This window comes from Chlorocebus sabaeus, chromosome 25, assembly GCF_047675955.1.
Source record: "Chlorocebus sabaeus isolate Y175 chromosome 25, mChlSab1.0.hap1, whole genome shotgun sequence".
NCBI classification, from domain to species: domain Eukaryota; kingdom Metazoa; phylum Chordata; class Mammalia; order Primates; family Cercopithecidae; genus Chlorocebus; species Chlorocebus sabaeus.
In genome coordinates this window covers 26695127-26717267 of record NC_132928.1, presented here as the reverse complement: position 1 = coordinate 26717267, position 22141 = coordinate 26695127, and the positions used below count along the sequence as shown (strand labels likewise).

At 50.4% G+C, this 22141-nt stretch overlaps 1 protein-coding gene and 2 pseudogenes across 1 annotated transcript; all 3 read right to left on the bottom strand.

Moving 5' to 3' along the window:
* Positions 1-1278: 1278 nt before the first annotated feature.
* Positions 1279-16980, bottom strand: LOC103230301 (uncharacterized; annotated as a pseudogene).
* Positions 13050-14703, bottom strand: LOC119619608 (tubulin alpha-4 chain-like; annotated as a pseudogene).
* LOC140708561 (tubulin alpha chain-like) lies at positions 16653-21667 on the bottom strand. Its single transcript, XM_073011632.1, has 4 exons — positions 20701-21667; positions 17842-18077; positions 17048-17139; positions 16653-16758 (listed from the first exon to the last, which is right to left on the bottom strand). Exons 1-3 carry the CDS (start codon positions 20704-20706, stop codon positions 17121-17123), a joined length of 261 nt encoding a protein of 86 aa, XP_072867733.1. The 5' UTR covers positions 20707-21667; the 3' UTR covers positions 16653-16758; positions 17048-17120.
* Positions 21668-22141: the final 474 nt, after the last annotated feature.

Here is a 22141-nt window from a genome sequence, read left to right as displayed (position 1 = left end):
GCGTGCCTCAGCCTCCAAAAGTGCTGAGATTACAGGCGTGAGCCGCTGCTTCTGGCCAAGGCCGAGGTCCTTTTTTTTTTTTTTTTTTTTTGAGACGGAGTCTCGCTCTGTCGCCCAGGTTGGAGTGCAGTGGCCGGATCTCAGCTCACTGCAAGCTCCGCCTCCCGGGTTTACGCCATTCTCCTGCCTCAGCCTCCCGAGTAGCTGGGACTACATTAGCTGGGACTACAGGCGCCCGCTACCTCGCCCGGCTAGTTTTTTGTATTTTTTAGTAGAGACGGGGTTTCATCGTGTTAGCCAGGATGGTCTTGATCTCCTGACCTCGTGATCCGCCCGTCTCAGCCTCCCAAAGTGCTGGGATTACAGGCTTGAGCCACCGCGCCCGGCCAAGGCCGAGGTCTTAAGAGGCCTCACAGTTTGTTTTCTCTCTCTGGAAGCCAACTGCCATTTAAGAAGTCCAGCTACACTGCGGGAGAAAAAAGCCCTGTAGGATAAGGGCTAAGGAAAAAGCAAGGGAGGCCCCCGGCCATGCCGGCAGAGACGTAAGATGTGCAAGTGTGGCCATATCGAATTCTTGAGTGGCCCCAGTCAACTCCACAGAGAGGGTGCACTGCCACCAAGCCCTTCCACAAACTACAGAAACGTGAGTGAATCAATGGCAGTTGTTTAAAGCCACTCAGTTTTGGGGTAGCCTGTTACATAGCAAGACATAACTGAGACATGCCTCACAGCACAGGGCCTTTGTAATTCATGCTCGATTCCTTCTGTTGGAAGCCCTTCTGTCAGAGGCCAGTGCCTGCCTATCACTCAGATAAAATATTTGGGTCTCACTGCTAGCGGAGTGGCTGGGAATGAGGACAAAGTTGTGCTTGTATTTAATGAATGGCACCCTCTGACCTACCTAAAAGCTTCTGAGAGCGCGGGTGAGAAGCTGGGCCCCTGGCGTGAGCAGGGGAGGGGCAGAGAGGTACTGAGGGGCGCTTTGTGCGGGTGGGCGTACAGCCAGAGCTTGGGCGCACAGAGCCAATTGTGTGGGCTCCAGGACACTGGAACCTCAGGGGGTAAGAGGAGGAATACAAGTAGCGAGAGGCCTTGGCTAGGGGAAAATTGGAATAATTAACCATTGAGAACAAGCGTCTTCAAAAGAGCTTAATTTTGGGGAAATGAAGAGCTACAGAGAAGCACAAATAAGTGATTACTTAGAATAGGAACAGAGGATTATTATATGGAGAACAGTGAGGGAAGAGAAAGTGCTTAAATACATAAAGCCCCCTTTCCTCCCCCATGGTGGGTTATGGTCCCAATCATATTGATAATAGTGAACACTGATGACCACTTACTGTGTCCCAGGTACTGTTCTAAGCACTGTCTATTTAATCCTCAAGATGACCCTGAGGGAAGTACTGCCGTTCTAGTCTCATTTTAGAGATCAGGAAACAGGCCAGTAACATGACCAAGGCCACACAGGTATGAGGTGGCAAAGCTGGGATTCAAATTCAGGTATTCTGGCTTCAGAGTCTGTGTTCTTCATCACCTGTGCTGCTCTGTCCCTTTTTTTTTTCTTTCTTTCTTTTTTTTTTTTTTTTGGAGACAAAGTCTTGCTCTGTCGCCCAGGTTGGCGTGCAGTGGCACGATCTTGGCTCACTGCAACCTCCATCTCCTGGGTTTAAATGATTCTCCCACCTCAGTCTCCCAGGTAGCTGGGATTACAGGTGCCTGCCACCATGCCAGCTAATTTTTGTATTTTTAGTAGAGATGAGGTTTTACCATGTTGGACCAGGCTGGTCTCGAACTCCTCAGGTATCTGCCCACCTTGGCCTCGGAAAGTGCTGGGATAACAGGTGTGAGTCACTATCTGTCCTTTCTAAGGCCAGAGCAGTGTCTCATCACACCTCTACAGAGCCTTAATCGCAGTAATTAGACATGGCTTGTGCTAGGACTAGTAAAATCCACTCCAAGGGGCCTAGCCCTCAGGGTTGGGGACTATTTTGTAGTGCGATGCTCCGGAACAAGATGACCACACAGGTGAGGCGCTGCCGCAGAAAATCCTCCATGGGCCTGTCCACTACCTTTCTGACAGCCTGGAAGCAGCTCCTCCCAGAAGAGGCACTCACAACCCTTTAAGAACCTGCCCAGACTTGATGAGGGACAAAAAAAAATCAGACTCCAGATCAGCAAGACAGGATAGGGTGTGGGAGGGATGCCTACACCTGGGACAAGACACCCTTATCTTTTTTTCCATTTCTTCCCAGTTGCTGGGTTCCACATAGAGACATGTGGTGGTCGTGGTGGTGGTGGAGGGTGTTCTTTTTTTCTTTTTTTTTTTTTTTTGAGACAGAGTTTCATTCTTGTTGCCCAGGCTGGAGTGCAATGATGCGATCTTGGCTCCCCACCACCTCTGTCTCCCGGGTTCAAGTGATTCTCCTGCCTCAGGCTCGGGAATAATTGGGATTTCAGGCATGCGCCACCATGCCTAATTTTGTATTTTCAGTAGAGACAGGGTTCATCCATGTTGGTCAGGCTGGTCTCGAACTCCCAACCTCAGGTGATCTGCTCACCTTGGCCTCCCAAAGTGCTGGGATTACAGGCATGAGCCACCATGCGGTTCAAACGATTCTCCTGCCTCAGGTTCCCGAGTAGCTGGGATTTCAGGCATGTACTACCACGCCTAATTTTGTAGTTTCAGTAGAGACAGGGTTCCTCCATGCTGGTCAGGCTGGTCTTATACTCCCGACCTCAGGTGATTCTGCCCACCTCGGCCTCCCAAAGTGCTGGGATTACAGGCATGAGCCACCATGCCTGGCCAAGGGTGTTCTTAGCTGGAGGTTTAGGCCAAGTCCCTGAATTTATAGACAAGTAAAGCATCCAGAAGAATTACTTGACAAGGTCTCTACGCCTCCCCCAAGTGAGAGACGGGGTCATCTGTTTTCCCAGGGCTGATACACCGCACTGTCTTTCTTCCCGAACACTGAGGACTGGGGTGAGGAGGGATGGGGAAAGGAAGCACGTGCTGTCAGCTTCCACATTCTTCCTGTCCGTAAGGGAATTCCATACAGCCTCCTTAACTGAGTCCTGCCACATCCTTTTGAGCAGGTGTTCAAGTCCCCGGTGAAGCCAGCATCAACAGCCCCCTAGCCTGCTCCTCAGGCTGCCCAGAGTGCCCCAGGAAGTACGTAGAGACAGTCCCAGCTTGACACCCTGAACTTTCACTAGGATTGGTTTCTAACTTCGTTCCCTCTCTCCCTGGCCAATGAGCCAGCTTCACTGTGAAGGTGTCAGGGACATGAGAATCATCTACATTTATTACCATCCCTTGGACTCTAATTCCCAGACATCTAAGGCTTTAAGTAGCCACCATCTTTCTCCCACCATAAGTTAGGGCTCTAACTCCTATCTTTCTGCCTCCCACTGGGTTCAACCTAGCTCAATACCCGAGTATGCACGGGATGGGGTAACCAGGACTGCACGGCATGTGGTTAACTCGCACCCTGCCCTCAAAGCCTTATGCACTGGGGGACCCCCTTCCTGTCACTCTTTGGCAGGAACCTTTCACTTTGGTCAGAAGATTCCTGCTCCATGGACACACAGCCTACCCGTGTTGAGTTTTCATCTCTTTTCCACCACTCTGCCTTTCTCCATAAGCCCCAGCATTAGGGAGCTTGTTACAGTTCTGAGATAAGTATGCTGTTCCCCCTGCCTTGTTCCTTCCTGGTCTGTCTGGCCACCTCAGCCTCCAAAATCCACTGCCATTTACTGCAGGTCTGCCCTGCTTCTGGACTTCTGTCACATTTCTACACATATTTGTCATGTTATGTTGTGATTTGTTTAGAGCGTCCCCTTCCTAACTTTGCCCTCTTCCAAACTTAGACTCAGAGGGCAAGTAGGTTTCATGCTCCATGTGCTGGGGACTCTCGGCCCTGTCAGGGCTCGGAAGCAGGTGGGAAAATGCATGCTGTTGATGGAACTGGGGGCTAGCCTTCACCTGCTTTATCTTACTACTTATTGGTACATTGTCTTTTCAGGGAAATAAAAAGGCCTTCAGTGTGTTTGGAAGATCTTGTTTTAGAAGACCTTGTTTGGGCTGGGCGCAGTGGCTCATGCTTGTAATCCCAGCACTTTGGGAGGCCGAGGCAGGTGGATCACTTGAGGTCAGGGGTTCGAGACCAGCCTGGCCAACATGGCAAAACCCTATCTCTACTAAAAATACAAAAATTAGCCGGGCGTGATGGCGGGTGCCTAAAATCCCAGCTACTCAGGAGGCTGAGGTAGGAGAATAGCTTAAATCTGCGAGGCTGAGGCAGCAGTGAGCTGAGATTGCACCATTACACTCCAGCCTGGGCAACAGAGCGAGCCTCAGTCTCAAAAAAATAAAAAAAAGTAAAATGAGGTCATAAGGGTAGATTCTAATCCAATAGGACTGATGTCCTCATAAGAGGAGGCAATAAGGACACAGGCCAGAGATGGCCATCTGCAAGCCAAGGAGAGAGGCCTCAGAAGAAACCCACCTGCCAACACATCTTGACCTCGGACTTCTAGCCTCCCAGATGTGAGGCTCATTTCTGTTGTTCAAGACACCTCGTCTGTGGTGCTTTGTTATGGCAAGCCCAGCAGACTACTACATCTAAAACTGAATTCTTCTCCAAGCCCAAATGGGAAACATGGGAGGGAGAACATCTCATGCTGTCCAAGGCAGCAAGTCACCCATGACCCTTCTCCCTGTGTGCCATGTCAACTGGTCACTAAGCGCTGTGACCCAACCCTTTTACTCTTCCCTCCCCCATCTTACTGCTCTGGTCCAAGCATTGGTTTTTCATCTTGATTACTACAACAGCCACTATCCCTCTACTGTTCTGTGCCCAGAAATCTATCTTCTTGCAACTGTCAAGCAATCCTTTAAGGCAATATATTTTTTTTCTTCTTTTTTTCTGAAACAGAGTTTTGCTCTTGTTGCCCAGGCTGGAGTGCAATGGCGCGATCTCAGCTCATCACAACCTCCGCCTCCTGGGTTGAAGTGATTTTCCTGCCTCAGCCTCCTGAGTAGCTGGGATTACAGGCATATCCCAACATTGCCCGCTAATTTTTTTTTTTTTTTTTGAGACGGAGTCTCGCTCTCTCACCCAGGCTGGAGTGCAGCGGTGCAGTCTCGGCTCAGTGCAAGTTCTGCCTCCTGGGTTCATACCATTCTCCTGCCTCAGCCTCCCGAGTAGCTGGGACTATAGGCGCCTACCACCACGCCTGGCTAATTTTTTGTATTTTTAGTAGAGACGGGGTAACACCATGTTATCCAGGATGGTCTTGATCTCCCGACCTCAGGATCCACCCACCTCAGCCTCCCAAAGTGCTGCAATTACAAGCGTGAGCCACCACGCCCGGCCACGGCCAGCTAATTTTTTTATATTTGTAGTAGAGATGAGGTTTCTCCATGTTGGTCAGGCTGGTCTTGAACTCCCAACCTCAGGTGATCAGCCCACCTCAGCCTCCCAAAGTGCTGGGATTACAGGTGTGAGCCACCGCACCCGGCCTAAGATTTCTTAATTTCAACAGTATTGACATTTCTGGCAGGATAATTCTTTGTGGTGTGGGATGTCTGTTCTGTGCTTTGTAGGACTGAGTCACATCCCTGGTCTCTATAGGCAACACACCAGATCTTTCCTACCCACAGTTGCAACAGTCAAAAACATCTCTAAACATTGCCAAATGTCCGCTGGAGGGCAAGTGTCCCAGGTTGAGAACCACTGCTTTAAGGATGGGTTATCTCTGAATGCAGGCACCTGAATGCCACTAAACATTTTATACAGGAGAAAGTTAAAATTTCTTTGCCCCCCACAATAGCCCCCTAACATCTAGAATCCATGGCTCATAGGAGGTGCTCAAAAAATATTTGAAAAAGAAATCCAAACCAAGGTCATTCAGTCCTGTACCTTTTTCTCTAGTTCCTTCCTCCGTTCCAAATTCCACCTACAAGCTAGTCGAGATCACCCAAATATAACGTGCTCGTGTTTTCCATATTTTTTCCTGTAACAGTCTCTGCCTTGAACCCCGCCCTGTACCCCAACTCATTGTCAGTATCTGGTGCAAGTGCCAGTCCTCCTGGAAAGCTCCCCTCGTCTTGCCTGAGGCTTCCTGTGGCCTCCAGGCACTGAGCATATGTCTCACCCACTCTACTGAGCTTTAAGCAGAGGGAAGACAGAAAAAGAGCAGCTTCCTCACTGCAGGTGGGTGTACTAGTGCAGGACACTGAACGCCTAGAAGCAGCAACATGAGTCACATCACAGGATCTCAGATCTGAAGGTGGGGATACAGGGTAGAGCTGAGAATAGCACAAGTGTTCATGAGGGAAGTTAGGCCCCAAGATCCTGTCTTTCACTTTATACAAGCAGACAACTAATGCATCCAACAGAAAACAAGTTTACACCCTGGAGCAGTCAAATCTAAAACTTTGGTACAGCTCAGGTACAGCTCAGGCTATAGGTGAGGAATCAGACTGAAAGCTGGGCAGAACTTACTGAGAGTCTGCACTACAGAGAAAAAGAAACAGTCAAAGTCTCCTGTCCCATCTATGCGTTCTTGGAGGTCAGAAATTGTTGGATTTCTAATAGGGACTGGGCACTTTGGAGGTGCTCTGTCTTCTCTTAGGCCACTTCCCCTTAGTTTTCAGTTCTGCATCACCAGAGTAACCACCCTCCTCTACCAGGACTCCATGGAGCCAGCTGAGCATGGGGACCTGGGTCTTGGGGTAGTTATAAATGGAAGCCAATGTGACCTGCAGGAAGTCATCTAGGTTTAGATCTTGTTATGGCCAGGACTAGGACTAGAGTCCATCTGCTGCAACCTCCAGTAACAACATCCGTGAGAAAGCCAGCCCAGGAAGGGCAATGCTTACCTATGCTCATGCTTTAAGTAGAATAGTTGACCATTGCACAATATGGGTTTGAGAGGCATGGGTCCACTTAGATATGGCTTTTTCAATACAAGTTGCATTGAGTGTGCCTGCCTTCCCTTTTACCTCTTCAACCCTCTTTTGCCTCTGCCACCCCTGAGATAGCAAGAACTCCTCCTCTTCCTACTCAAGGTAAAGATGAGGATGAAGACTTTATAATGATCCATTTCCATTTAATGAACAGTAAATATATTTTCTCTTAGATTTTTCTCTAGCTTACTTTCTTATAAGAATGTGATATGTGGCCAGGCGTGGTGGCTCAAACCTGTAATCCCAGCATTTTGGGAGGCCGAGATGGGCGGATCACGAGGTCAGGAGATTGAGACCATCCTGGCTATCATGGTGAAACCCCGTCTCTACTAAAAAAAATTACAAAAAACTAGCCGGGCGAGGTGGCGGGCGCCTGTAGTCCCAGCTACTCGGGAGGCTGAGGCAGGAGAATGGCGGAAACCCGGGAGGCGGAGCTTGCAGTGAGTTGAGATCCTGCCACTGCACTCCAGCGTGGGCTACAGAGCGAGACTCCGTCTCAAAAAAAAAAAAAAAGAATGTGATATGTAATACATTAATAATATGTAAGGCTTCCAGTGAATGGTAGGTTATTAGTTAAGTTTTGGGGCAGACAAAAGTTATACGTGGATTTCTGACTGCACAGGGTCAGCACCCCAACCCGTGTTGTTCAAGGGTCAACTGTGCTTGTTAAGACTCCAAGAGTCTCTAAGTTTCAGGTCACAACCCAAAGACAAAGAATTTCTCTTCTCCATCCTCACCCTATCAGAGGTTCCATAGTTTCAAAGGAACCCAAGCAAGGCTCCCAAGGGAATGGGCCCTATTGGGTTTGGAGGTGGGGAGGTGGGAGGTAAGGTCGGGCAAAGACTGAACAAAAACGCTTCCTGTTTATTTCAAAAGTACAAAAAGAGGGATGGGTCATAGATGAGAACATGACTTACCTTCCATTCTGTCTGGGGGCCAGGAGAAGAGGTATGGCAGCTGCTAGGTTATCCAAATAAATCGTCGAGCTTGCTACCCTCAGCTTTAACTACTCATTCTTTTTTTTTTTTTTTTTTGAGACGGAGTCTCGCTCTGTCGCCCGGGCTGGAGTGCAGTGGCCGGATCTCAGCTCACTGCAAGCTCCGCCTCCCAGGTTCACGCCATTCTCCTGCCTCAGCCTCCCGAGTAGCTGGGACTACAGGCGCCCGCCACCTCGCCCGGCTAGTTTTTTGTATTTTTTAGTAGAGACGGGGTTTCACCATGTTCGCCAGGATGGTCTCGATCTCCTGACCTCGTGATCCGCCCGTCTCGGCCTCCCAAAGTGCTGGGATCACAGGCTTGAGCCACCGCGCCCGGCCAACTACTCATTCTATCTGTTATCTAATCACAGGAGAGTGCTCAGGGTTAGGAGTCCAACCCTCACCGGATGTTCGCCTTCCTGTGGCGTGGGGCATGTGCTCTGGGAGGGGTGGTCTCTCTACATGATGGTTTAAACTGCTAATATGTATGAATTCATGGGCCCAGTGAGAGGAAGAGAAGGAAAGAAAACATCAGCTCACTGGTTTCTGGGTGAAGATACTGGCAGAGCAGACTAGGGGCACCTGCCAAACATCAACAGATCCGGATCCGTTAATAGGCACTTTATTTTATTTCTTTATTTTCTGGAGACGGAGTTTTGCTCTTGTTGCCCAAGCTGGAGTGCAATGGTGTGATCTCAGCTTACTGCAACTTCCGCCTCCTGGGTTCAAGCAATTCTCCTGCCTCAGCCTCCTGAGTAGCTGGGATTACAAGCATGCGCCACCACCCCCGGCTACTTTTTTGTAATTTTAGTAGAGATGGGGTTTCACCATGTTGGCCAGGCTGGTCTCGAACTCCTGACCTCAGGTGATCCACCCGCCTCAACCTTCCAAAGTGCTGGGATTATAGGCGTGAGCCACCGTGCCTGGCAATAGGCACTTTAACAGAGCAAGTTTCCCCAACCTCTTTCCCTTCCTTCTGTGCCCTTATTCCACCTCTAACCCCAGTACTAGAGGAACCAGTAGGTTAGGAGTCTCCTGGGAACAGCTTTGGCGAAAGACTCTGGAGTAAAATAGAAAAAAATCAACCGCTATAGCAAGGGAGACTTGTGTTGCTTACATGAAAGAAAGAGGGCACACGTAAGGACACATACCCACGTCAGAGCCATGCTATTCGCGAATTAAGACAAATGAACACAGTAGGTTGAGGACCTTGTCTTTTGGGGACTATGGGGACTCAGGCAAAGGGGGAACACAGCCAAGCAGAAGACTGTCCGACCTCTCTGCTCAGAAATGCAAATACAGAGGAAAACGGTAAAAAAAGGAAGAGGGCCAACACGTGGGGACTGACCAGTACACAGGGCCACAGCCCCTCTGGACCTAAGCATGCAGTTCCACGGTAGGGGCAGTCTGTGACCCTGGGCACTACGCGGTAGGCTGTGGGATTCCATCCTCTTGGCAAATACCCTCCAGGGATTAAGGAGCAAGGCTCACAGATGCTGGGAATAAGTCTCTAGATGAACGCTAGCAACCAGTTTCCTGAAGCCAAAGCAAGGCCATGCACCACTGCATGGCAGCCTGGGCGACAGAGCGAGACTCCGTCTCCAAAGAAATAAAATAATAATAAAAAAAAAATAATAAAAGTAGCCTCCCTGAACCTGGACTGTTCTAGAAGGGGCCTTTTGTTTAGCCATTAACTATTGCTAGAGCCTTTTACTAATACACTGATCTCTGAAACCACATGTGGGCAGAAATGGTATGCCTCTAGAACAATAGTTCCTAATTTCCTCATTAGGAACTCCATTGAGAATAAGAGAGATGGATTTCTTGATTAAAAGTCTCATAGGCGGCCGGGCGCGGTGGCTCAAGCCTGTAATCCCAGCACTTTGGGAGGCCGAGACGGGCGGATCACGAGGTCAGAAGATCGAGACCATCCTGGCTAACCCGGTGAAACCCCGTTTCTACTAAAAAATACAAAAAACTAGCCGGGCGAGGTGGCGGGCGCCTGTAGTCCCAGCTACTCGGGAGGCTGAGGCAGGAGAATGGCGTGAACCTGGGAGGCGGAGCTTGCAGTGAGCTGAGATCCGGCCACTGCACTCCAGCCTGGGCGACAGAGTGAGACTCCGTCTCAAAAAAAAAAAAAAAAAAAAAAAAAAAAAAAAAAAGTCTCATAGGCACTTTTAAGATTTACTTTATAGCCAGGCATGAGGTGGTGCCTGTAGTCTACCACATGGGGAGGCTGAGGCAGGAGGATGGCTTGAGCCTGGGAGTCCAAGGCTATAGCATGCTGTGACCACATCTGTGAGAATAACCACTACACTCCAGCTCGTGCAACACAGCAAGACCCTGTCCCTTAAAGTAAGTTGTTTTGAGGCCGGGCGCAGTGGCTCATGCCTGTAATCCTAGTACTTTGGGAGGCCAAGGTGGGCTGATCACGAGGTCAGGAGATCAAGACCATCTTGGCTAACACGGTGAAACCCCATCTCCACTAAAAATACAAAAAATTCTCCAGGCATGGTGGCGGGCGCCTGTAGTCCCAGCTACTCCAGAGGCTGAGGCAGAAGAATGGCGTGAGCGCAGGAGGCGGAGCTTGCAGTGAGCCAAGATGGTGCAACTGCACTCCAGCCTGGGCCACAGAGCGAGGCTCTGTCTGAAAAAAAAAAAAAAGGAAAAAAAAAAAAAGTTGTTTCGCATCTTCATAGTCCCAGGCTGGAGATCACTGTTTTTTTGTTTTTTGGAATCTTATTTCTTGGACCCTGTGTTTGTAAGGCATCAAGACAGAGCCCTCAAGTCTAAGATGGTTGCTGTGGAGACAACCTCTACTGCCCTCTCTTGGTCATCAGACGGGAGGAGTGGTTAGAAGTGCTTGACTCCTTGTGGCACTGAAGTCCAGCAGTTTCTGTCCCAGAATGCTGGGGGCAGAGGAACTTTTGGCAGCTTTCATCAGAACCTCCAGAAGGCTTACTCTTCCTCGAAGTGGGATGGAGACAAGGGGGTACACACAGGGACCCCTGTGAAGTACTACAGCCTGGGTGCTGAGCCGGCGAAGAGCTGTCAGGGTGGTCCGCTCACACAGCAGGGAAGCAGTGCCAATCCTATACTAGACATGCCCCGGCTGGAGGCCCTAGCAGCAGAGGCCACCCTGCCCTTTAACTTAGAAAGACATCAAAGGAAGCTGAGAAGCTTAAAGATGGCCCACTGCCTGGGCAGAATTCCACAGAGTTCCACATCGCTTGCAACATCCATTGTATTTGTAGGGGGTCAGGGAACAGTGGAATGAGATGCACAACTGTGGTGCGAGAGACCAGGTATTACACGTGCCAGGACCCCTAGAACTCCTCACGCTCATCCTCGCTGTCCAAAGATTCTGTGCCTACTTCATAATCCTTCTCCAGGGCAGCCAGGTCCTCTCCGGCCCAGAGAGCTCCCCTTCCTCCATGCCCTCGTCCACATACCAGTGCATAAATGCCTGCTTGGCATACATCAGGTCAAACTTTGGGTTGAGGCGGGCCCAGGCCTTGGTGATGGCTATGGTATTGTTTAGCATGCAGACTGCCCGCTGCACCTTGGCTACAGCACCCCCGGGCAGCACTGTGGGGGACTGGTAGTTGATGCCAACCTAAGAAGAAACAAAGAAGTATAAGCACCTGGTTCTGTGTTTCCTGGAAGGGTAGTATAGGGATCCCCATAACTGGGGAAGGCGCATTTGTCAACTTGTAAGAAATAAAGATAGAGGAAGATGATCACCACCACAAGGAAACAAACAAGTCTAGAATGAGGGAGCTTCTGCAAGACAAGACTAGTGCCTTCACAGTCACAGTCAAGAAAAAGGGGGCCAGGTGCGGTGGCTCATGCCTGTAATCCCAGCACTTTGGGAGGCCAAGGCAGGTGGATCACCTGAGGTCAGGAGTTCGAGACCAGCCTGGCCAACACGATGAAACCCCAACTCTACTAAAAATACAAAAACAATTAGCTGGCCTTGTGGCAGGCACCTGTAATCCCAGCTACACGGGAGGCTGAGGCAGGAGAATCGCTTGAACCCAGGAGGCAGAGGTTGCAGCGAGCCGAGATCGCGCCATTGCACTCCAGCCTGGGGGATGAGTGAGACTTTGTCTCAAAAAAAAAAAAAAAAAAAGGAAAAAGGGTGGACTCTTATGCTAGGAGACAAATAAGCATAATGCCTGCTCCTTGATTAGATCATGACTGAAAAATTGACTATAAAAAACATTTGTGGGCCAGGCACAGTGGCTCACACTTGCAATCCCAGCACTTTGGGAAGCTGAGGTTGGCTGATCACTTTGAGGTCAGGAGTTCAACACCAGCTTGGCCAACATGGCGAAACCCCGTTTCTACTGAAAATACAAAAAATTAGCCGGGCGTGGTGGCACATGCCTGTAATCCCAACGATTCGGGAGGCTGAGACAAGAGAATCGTCTGAACCCTGGAGGTTCCGTGAGGTTGCAGTGAGCTGAGATGGCACCACTGTACTCCACCCTTGGCAACAGAGCAAGGCTCCATCTTCCCCCACCACCATCCCCCCGCAAAAGTAGTGAGTTTAAATGGGTCAGTAAAGCAAAAATAAAAGAAACAGACCTAGATGTTAAATCCAGGTAGTGGCTATATGGGTGTTAAATGAACTAGTATCCCTACTTTCCTGTAGCCTAAAAAGTGTTAAAGTTAGGGAAGCTCTCCAATTAGACCTACTTTAACCATTTGTCTACCCAAAATATGTTGTTTTATTTTTTAAGAAACAGGGTCTCACTCTGTTGCTGAGGCTGGAGTTGGGGGTGCAATCATAGCTCACTGCAGCCTCGACCTCCCGGACCCCGGTGATTCTCCCACCTCAGCCTTCTGAGTAGCTAGAACTATAAGCACACACTAGCACGACTGGCTAACTTTTTTTTATATTTTGTACAGATGGAGTCTCACATTGCCCAGGCTGGTCTCAAACTCCTGGGCTCAAGCCATCCTCCCACCTCTGCCTCCCAAAATGCTGGGATTACAGGCCTGAATCACTGCACCCAGCCCAGAATATATAGTACATTTTAGTGTTTCTCATCCTCAAAAAAAAAAAAAAAAAAAAAAAAGTCAACGTCCCATTAGTGTCTCTGGGGACAACAAGCTGAGCATGTCCTAAAGGCAGTCAGTTCTTCCTGTAAGCAGCTAAAGATCTTCCTAATATGGAAGCAGAAACAGTCTGCTTCCCAAAGATATCCTACCCTTCATTTCCATTTCTGAGCTACAGGACAACTCTTCCACACTAGCAAGCAGCTATTATCCCTGCCTCTCCTCCTCTTGTGGTCATGTCCACAGCAGTGTCATGGGGCAGGAAAATTATATATGTTTTCTAATGCCACAGGTACCGTCTTTAATCTTTCTGGAGCCTTACCCCAGAACAAAACCCATAAACCAAACTAGGTCATATGCCCAGCACCCTGGGAAGGTCAACCGATAACAGGGTGGGGCATAAATGAGTGCTTCTTCCTCATTACTGCAAAAGGAAGAGAACGCATTTACAGACGCAGAACACAAGAAGCCTCTGACCTGATCCGCACTTTCCCCATCATCTGATAATGGGTCTCTCTGGCTTCTAAAAGCCTTCCCTTCTGAGCAGGAGCCATAGCATGTGGTTATGTCCCTAGCACAAGTGACAAGGAGGCCATTCTCCCCAATGTGACTGGCAGCCCTAGGGAACGTCTTTTTACCAGGCTAAGTAAAATGAAACGGATACTTTTCCTTTCATCAAGGCAATCTTTCAAGTAGAACCCACCCTGGCTTACAGTCCAAAGGCCTGGTTTCTAGACCAGCCAAGATCTATCTAGTTAAAGGCATCCTCTGGCAGGGCACAGTGGCTCATACCCGTAACACTTCGGGAGGCCATCGTAGGTGGATCACCCATGTACAGGAGTCTGAGACCAGCCTGGGCAATATGGTGAAGCCCCACCTCTACAAAAAAATACAAAGTGAGCAGGGTGTGGTGGCACAAACCTGTGGTCCCAGCCTACTGAGGAGGCTGAGGCAGGAGGACTGCTTGAGCATTGAGGTCGAGGCTGCAGTGAGCCAAGATCATGCCAGTGTACTCCAGCCTGGGTGACAGAGTGAGATCCTGTGCATTTGTTCCTCACACCTGCTCTGTAGGAAGCTCCCTTCTCAGCAGGTATACAGGCTATGTGCTAACTGCCCTTTACCCCCACTTGCCTTGAAACCTGTGGGATACCAGTCCACAAAACAAATATTCGCTTGGTTTTAATGGTGGCGACGGTGGCATTCTCATTCTTGGGCACCACTTCTTCACGGCAGAGCATGCAGCAGGCCATGTACTTGCCGTGGTGAGGTTCACACTTGACCATCTGATTGGAGGGCTCAAAGTAGGCACTGGTGATCTCTGCCACTGAGAGCTGCTCATGGTAGGCCTTCTCAGCTGAGATAATGGGTGAGTAGGTCACCAGGGGAAAGTGGATGCGAGGGTAGGGCATCAGATTGGTCTGGAACTCTGTGAGGTCTACATTGAGGGCACCGTCAAAACGCAAGAAAGTAGTGATGGAGGACACAAGCTGGCTGATGAGCCAGTTGAGGTTGGCATGGGTAGGGCACACATTGTGGCAGCAGAGATCATAGATGGCCTCGTGGTCTACCATGAAGGCAGTCTGAGTGTTCCAGTGTGGTGTGGGTGGTCAAGATGGAGTTATAGGGTTCTACAGCTGTCATGGACACTTGGTGGACTGGGTAGATAGAAAATTCCAACTTGAGTCTGGGTGTGGTGGCTCATGCCTGTAATCCCAGCACTTTGGGAGGCTGAGGTGGGCGGATCACCTGAGGTCGGGATTAACCTGACCAACACGGAGAAACCCCGTCTCTACTAAAAATACAAAATTAGCCAGGCGTGGTGGCACATGCCTGTAATCCCAGCTACTAGGGAGGCTGAGGCAGGAGAATCACTTGAACCTGGGAGGCAGAGGTTGCGGTGAGCCGAGATCACGCCATTGCACTCCAGCCTAGGCAACAAGAGTGAAACTCTGTCTCAAAAAAAAAAAAAAAAGAAAATTCCAAGTTGAACTTCTTGCCATAGTCAACAGAAAGCTGCTCCATCACCAGGAAGGTAAAGCCTGAGCCAGTGCCATCCCCAGAACTATGGAAGATCAGGAAGCCCTGAAGCCTGGTGCACTAGTCTGTCTGGAGTAGGAGATAGTATCACTACTTTGGCCTACCAAAGTGCTGGGATGGCAACACCCCATCTCTATAAAAAAATACAAAAATTATCTGGGTGTTGTGGTGTGCACCTGTAGTCCTAGCTACTCAGGAGGCTGGGGTGGGAGGACCACTTGAGCCCAGAAGGTGGAGGTTGCAGTGAGTTGTGACTGCACCACTAGTGGCACTCCAGCCTAGGCAACACAGCAACTCTCTCAAAAAAGGAAAAAAAAAAAAAAAAAAAAAAGAGATGAACTACAAGAGGTTTGGAGTTCCTAGGGAAAAGATGACTTGGAAAGGCAGTGTTGTGTATATACAATGGTCGGGATGAGGCAGGACATAGGATTTGCAGTCAGAGAGCCAGGCCCTCTCTGTTTGGTTGCCGTGCCCCCTAGTTACAGCCCCCTAGTTACAGCAGAGTGGGGGTGGTGGTGGCATCCTGTTGAACATACAGATTACCAGGCTTCACCTCAGACTGGAACCCAGGAACCTGCAGCTTTAACAAGTACTCCACGTGATTCTCATATAGCTGTTCCTTGAGTAAGAAAATCATCAGTCTATACCAGACACATGGGTAGTGACAGTATAAAAGAAGTCTAACGCTAGGAGGTTTTTGTTTTTGTTTTTGTTTTTGAGACAGAGTTATGCTCTGTCGCCCAGGCTGGAGTGCAGGGGCGCCATCTCAGCTCACTGCAAGTTCCGCCTCCTGGGTTCATGCCATTCTCCTGCCTCAGCCTCCTGAGTAGCTGGGACTACAGGCACCTGCAACTGCACCTAGCTAATTTTTTGTATTTTTAGTAGAGACGGGGTTTCACCGTGTTAGCTAGGATGGTCTCAATCTCCTGAACTCGTGATCTGCCCAACTCAGCCTCCCAAAGTGCTGGGATTACAGGCGTGAGCCACCGCGCCCGGCCCCTAGGAGGTATTTTATTTTCATTCTTGAGGAAGGGAGCACAGAATCAGGTCACTTCCAAGTCCTCAGTCTCTACTGAGCAGCAGAGAGTAGTCTAGGCAATCCCTCTACAGCAACAGCGCCAAAGTCCTGGCTCACAGGTAGCCTCACTCGTAGTTCTCAGTGCCTCAGATAGGGGAAAGGTGAACTGGAGAAATGGTTGAGCGCTAAACAGGAGCCCCTCCCACCTGGACAGATCTGCATAGGAGTCTAAGAACAGCAAGCTGAGCTGCTGTAGAGATAGATCAAAGGTCAAAGAAGGTTTGGATCAGACAGACCTGGCAAAGTGAGGAACCACCAGGGCAAAAGCTTGAGTCCACAAACTCAAGGCAGAGCAGGTTATTCAGGCTTCCAACTCTAGAACTGCACCCAGGACAGAAAACATGTATCCCCTTAGGAGAGAGTGAATGGACTGACAGGCCAGAGGAATGATGTCAGGTGCCAGCCCAGGCTGTGGTTGCCTCCCAGCCAGGAAGAGGGTTAAGGATGCAATGACCTCCTGTAGGTGCCGGAGGCCTGCTCACCAGTTTTCCGATTCGCTCCAGCACCAAATCGATGATCTCCTTCTCCGCAGTGTAGTGGCCACAGGCATAGTTGTTGGCAGCATCTTCCACGCCAGATATCAGCTGCCCAGGGTGGAAGAGCTGCCTGTAAATGTCAGTTCTTACCCCATCCTGAGGGGAAGAAAGAACAAAGGTAAAACAAGCTGGTTCATCCCCAAGGGAACGCCAGACACCAGAGCCTTTGCTGCTAAGCCTCCCCAGGTACAACTGCCCAACAGAGTGACGATGCACGGCGTCCCAGAGGCCCACTTCTTTTTCTTTCCTTTCTTTTTTTTTTTTGAGACAGAGTCTCGCTCTTGTTGCCCAGGCTGGATGCAATTGCGCGATCTTGGCTCACCACAACCTCCTTCTCCCGGGTTCAAGCAGTTCTCCTGCCTCAGCCTCCCAACCAGAGACTCACTTCTAAGGCCGGGTCCTGCCTGGGCCTGAGACGGGGAGAGCAGGTGGCACCTTCAGTGGTCCCTTCCCTCTGATCACAGCCACTTCATTGTGCTGGGTGAGGAATCAGAGTGGTGTTAAGGAGAATCTCACTTCACTTTTGAATGGGGTAAGAATACAGCCCAATGTAAATTTTCACCACAGAAAGAGAAAAAAAAAAAAAAAGAATACAGACTAATGAAGAAACCCAGTCCACCATTTAACATCTAAAATAACAGCTTTAAAAAAACGGAGGAGGGGTAGAATTGTCATGATTAGGAAACTGAGGAGATCCAGATGCAGAAGGGAGGAAGCAGGAAAGCCCCCGGAAGCCAGCAACAGCCAAGTTCACACAGGCCCACATCCTACGTGGGGGCCTATTTCAGTTAAGGCCGAGCAGGGGGCCATTATGAATGTTCTCGGCTCCCTGCTTCTTACGTAACAGGCCGCCCTCAAGAGTCTGAGGACACTGAAACGCAAGTTTTAAATTTCTGCTTTTACATCTGCTCCTTTCTGCAGTCTGCATTCTAGGCCTGATCCCTGACTCCTATCTGGCAGTTTCCTGGCAGAGCTATGCTAATGATCTTCCTCTCAATACAGGAAGCCTCCAGGACCCCCTCTGAGGACACAGTCTAGACAAAAGCAATAGACTTCAGACTTCAGTGCCGTTCATGGCAGGGGACTGCTTGCATCTCAAGTATTTTCCCCTTAAACGACATTGGCACTAGCAAAAACTATGGCCTAGGGGAAGGGGCCCCCACTCCTCCATCCACTCACCTATGACAGCAGGTTCCAGGTCCACAGACAGCCCAGGACGCATGCTTGCCAGGCTGGGTCTCCCTGAAGAAGGTGTTGAAGGAGTCATCGCTGCTCCCCAGGGCCTTGTGGCTGGGCATGGTGCCACTGCGCTGGGTGTCGTGCTCCAGGCAGTATAGCTCCCAGCAGGCACTGTCCATCTGCACTCCGGCCTGGCCCACATGGATGGAGATGCACTCACACCGCGAGGGTGAGCCCTGAGTGGTGCAGAGTGAAAGGTGGGGACCTGAAAAGCCTTCTCTGGGAACATCCCTCATCTTTCCTCCCTAAAGGCTGAAACTTAGTGTTACCTAGTCCAAAGTTCAGACGACTGGCCAGGTGCAGTGGCTCACACCTACTTATAATATAATCCCAGCACTCTGGGAGGCCGAAGCAGGCAGATCACCTGAGGTCCGGAGTTCGAGATCATCCTGCCCAACATGGTGAAACCCCGTCTCTACTAAAAATACAAAATTAGCCGAACGTGGTGGTGGGCGCCTATAGTACCAGCTACTTGGGAGGCTGATGCAGGAGAATCACGTGAACCCAGGAGGCAGAGGTTGCAGGGAGCTGAGATCACAACACTGCACTACAGCCTAGGCGACAGAGAAAGACTCCATCTCAAAAAAAAAAAAAAAAATCAAAAAAAAAAAATCAAACCAAAGAACCAAAATCCAGAAGACCCAGTTCTCTTTCCAGGCCTTCCCATACTTTAAGCCAAACCACCTCCAGGCCCTCATTTTCCTTCATTCGCTCAGAGCTTAAGGTGGTTATGCCTAGGTTTCTGGGGCAGGAACTAAAGAAAGCCAAAACCAAACAGCCAAATCCCACTGCACAGTGTCCTCCTTGCTGTTTGGGGTGGCTTGGGAAAGCTCAGAGTCCTGTGTTCCAAGACAGGTCCACCAAGAGCTTCTAGACTCAAGCACCGGGGCCTAGAAAAGGAGGTCTCCCATGGGCAGCGACTATCTCCTCAGCATCCCAAAAGGGCAGAAGACTAAGTTCAGACCTGTGGATCAACTGAGGAAGCAGCCTTGCAGTTAGAGCTAGCCTTCTGAAAGCTCACCCACAAACTCCCCTTTTTGGGGGACAGGCACCTATCCTAGACACCTGTCCCTGCCAACTGCAGTACAAACAAGCTAATTCATGCAAGTACTCCTTAATTAAGCATCACAGCGGAGACCAAAAGACACACCCCACCTTTCCACTCTTCTCACTCAGGTAACTCCTATGATGGATAAACCCTCCCTCCCATCTTCTGGTCCTTCACCCCAACCCACAGTCTAGGGGGATCAATTTAAAAGGGCCGCGCACCTCCCAGATGTAGAAGGGATCTTCTAGGGTGACAGTAGGCAACAGTTTAATAGTCTTAGGAACTACCCTCCAAGACAGCCTCAGAGCCTTTAAGGGGGCTCGGAGCAGAGGCAGTGATCAAGAGGTTTCTGGGGTGCACAGGGACCTCTGTGTACCCACCTCAAGTTCTTAGGGTTTTTTGTTGTTGTTTGTTTGTTTGTTTGAGACGGATTCTAGCTGTCTCCCAGCCTGGAGTGCAGTGGCGAGATCTCAGCTCACTTGCAAGCTCCGCCTCCCGGGTTCAAGCGATTCTCCTGCCTCAGCCTCCTGAGTAGCTGGGACTACAGGCGCCCGTCACCACGCCCGGCTAATTTTTTGTATTTTTTAGTAGAGATGGGTTTTCACCGTGTTAGCCAGGATGGTCTCGATCTCCTGACCTTGTGATCCGCCCGCCTCGGCCTCCCAAAGTGCTGGGACTATCGGTGTGAGCCACCGCGCCCGGCGTTTTATTTTGATTTTTTTGAGACCGAGTTTCACTCTTGTTGCCCAGGCTAGAGTGCAATGGCGCGATTTCCGCTCACCGTAACCTCAGCCTCCCGGGTTCAAGAGATTCTTCTGCCTTAGCCTCTTGAGTAGCTGGGATTACAGGCATGCGCCACTACGGCCGGCTAATTTTGTATTTTTAGTAGAGACGGGTTTCTCCATGTTGGTCAGGATTGATCCGTCCGCCTCGGCCTTCCAAAGTGCTGGAATTACAGGCGTGAGCCACCGCGCCCGGCCAGTCAAGTTCTCAGTTTTAACAGAGGGACCTTAAGTCCTTGGGTAGCAAACAAGAGAAAACTCAAGAACACTGTTTTCTAGGCCCCAAGAGCTTACAGGAATCCCTAGTCAAGTATGGGACCAAAGGTCGAGGACCTCTGGCAAGAGTCGGGTGTCCAGGACAAAGACATTCAGGGAAACAGGTTCTGAACTGGAGAAACCTGTTAGAGCTTCCCAATCATCCTGGGCCCTGCCTCCTGTGCGGGAGTATGATCTCAGAGGGAGGCGGGGACCGCAGCTACAGGCGGGCACTTCTTTGTCCTGGACCGCAGCGGGAGAAATATGGGGCAGGTCCTAGATCCCCTCCAGGCTCCTGAGCGCGCTCCGCCGCAGAGCAGACTCTGCTGCCCGACCTTGCGCGCAGCGCACAGGCGACCCCACCACGTTCTCGCCCGCGCTTTACTGCTCGCCAGCCTCCCTAGTCCTGCAGCGCTTGTGAAGCGCTCAGAACATTTCTAGCTCGCACCGCCTCCCGCAGGGGAAGTAGGGTAGAAAAGTTGTGCCGGGACTCCTCGGGCGTCCCAGTGCTTTCTGCAGAGCCCATTTTCGCCCTGAACGTCCAAACACCCCTGGCATCCCCGCGCAGCCCACCCCACACCCTGGACTGCCGGGGCACCCTTCCTTTCTGCGCTGCGGGACCTTCCCACCGACCCCCCGAGCGCCCCTGGCATCCTCGCCATCGTGCAGCACCCTCCCCCGCACAGCATCCCTCTCCGGCACAGCATCCCTCACCACCATGGTTGATCCAGTAGTTGAAGTTGGTGGAGAGTCGCTGACTGCAGACACTCTTCCAGTCTTCAACAACACTACGAATCCCAACGCGCGGTTGCTGGCGGGCCTTATAAATCCCCGGAGGGCCGCCGGTGGTGCCTCCCAGCGGGGGCTCCCATTGGGTCGCAGCTAGACAGAGGTCGTCCCCCACGCGACTCTCACTGGGCCAGGCCCCCACCGAGGCCCGCCCCTCTCTCCGCTATTGGCCGGCCGCTTAGGAAACATCCCCGCCGCAGAGGGTCATTGGGCAGTTTGTACAGCCAAAGGGAGGCAGAGTCTCGGGCGTCCGCGTCCTCCTGGCTAGCTTGACCCTCTGCTCTGTTAGGGTGAGGGCTGGGTCTAAGAGGTGGAATCTTTGGGGAAACACTTTCGTTCTGTTTTGGTTTTAGGACTTTACACCAGTGACACCGCGGACCTGATTCGAAAAATGTGTCGGTCTTGGAGGAGGGTGCATACTTAACTTCAAAAACCACTAGAGAGGGAAAGATGCTGTGATGAGAACCGACGGCTGGGAGCTTCCAGAGCGGGACAAAATGCGGCTGGGGTGGGTAGCATGGGCAGACAGGCATGGGAAAGGACACTGCAGGCGCCAGTAGTTGACGTTTACTTCCCTTTTGACCGAAGCAACTGCTCAGGTTCAGGTGACTCAGATTCCTGCAAGAGCAAGGGGTCCGGGCTGGCCAAAGCAGACTGAGGGGGGCCTGTGGAGCCGAGGTGAAAAGGAGGCGTGGGGCCTTCAATGCTAGGCTGGAGAGTTTGCATATAATTTCCCTGGCATATAATTTCAAACCATCGAGGGGTTTTGAGCAGAGGAGTGATGCGATCACTGCAGCATTCTGAGCAGTATAGAGATGTTACTTGTGCATTATTTTTTCCAGTGATGGTTTCATATTTTTCCATGCTAAACAGCATTCACATACTTTTCCCTTTTTCCAAACTTTTCCTTAGCTGAGATGTTTTACTTCCAAATACCTAAGTGTAACAAATTAGCCCCTTTCCTTTTGGGAGGGTTAATTAGTGTTTGGTTTATCAAATGATTGGCCACCCCACCCAGTGATTACCCTTAGTATTCGTGAGGCACATTCCAGAGGAACCCAAAGCATCGCCATCTCCTATTCATCCCCACTTCTCAGTGGACAGGTGATTGCATCCAGTTAGTATAGAATCAGGCTTGGAGACTTGAATTACCTGAGGAAAATCTGCAGCTGATATGACTTTCTGCTGACAGAACTCAGCAAGACCTTGTCATTGGCCAGTGTGACATCAGACCAGCTGTCCCCTGGATGCCTGCACCCATTTTTACACAAGACTCTAGCCATGTCATTCAAAACTGTCCTGAAATGTTTTGAAACGAAAAACTTAAAGAAGGTTTAAGTCCAGGGTGCAGAGGTTAACTTCAAAG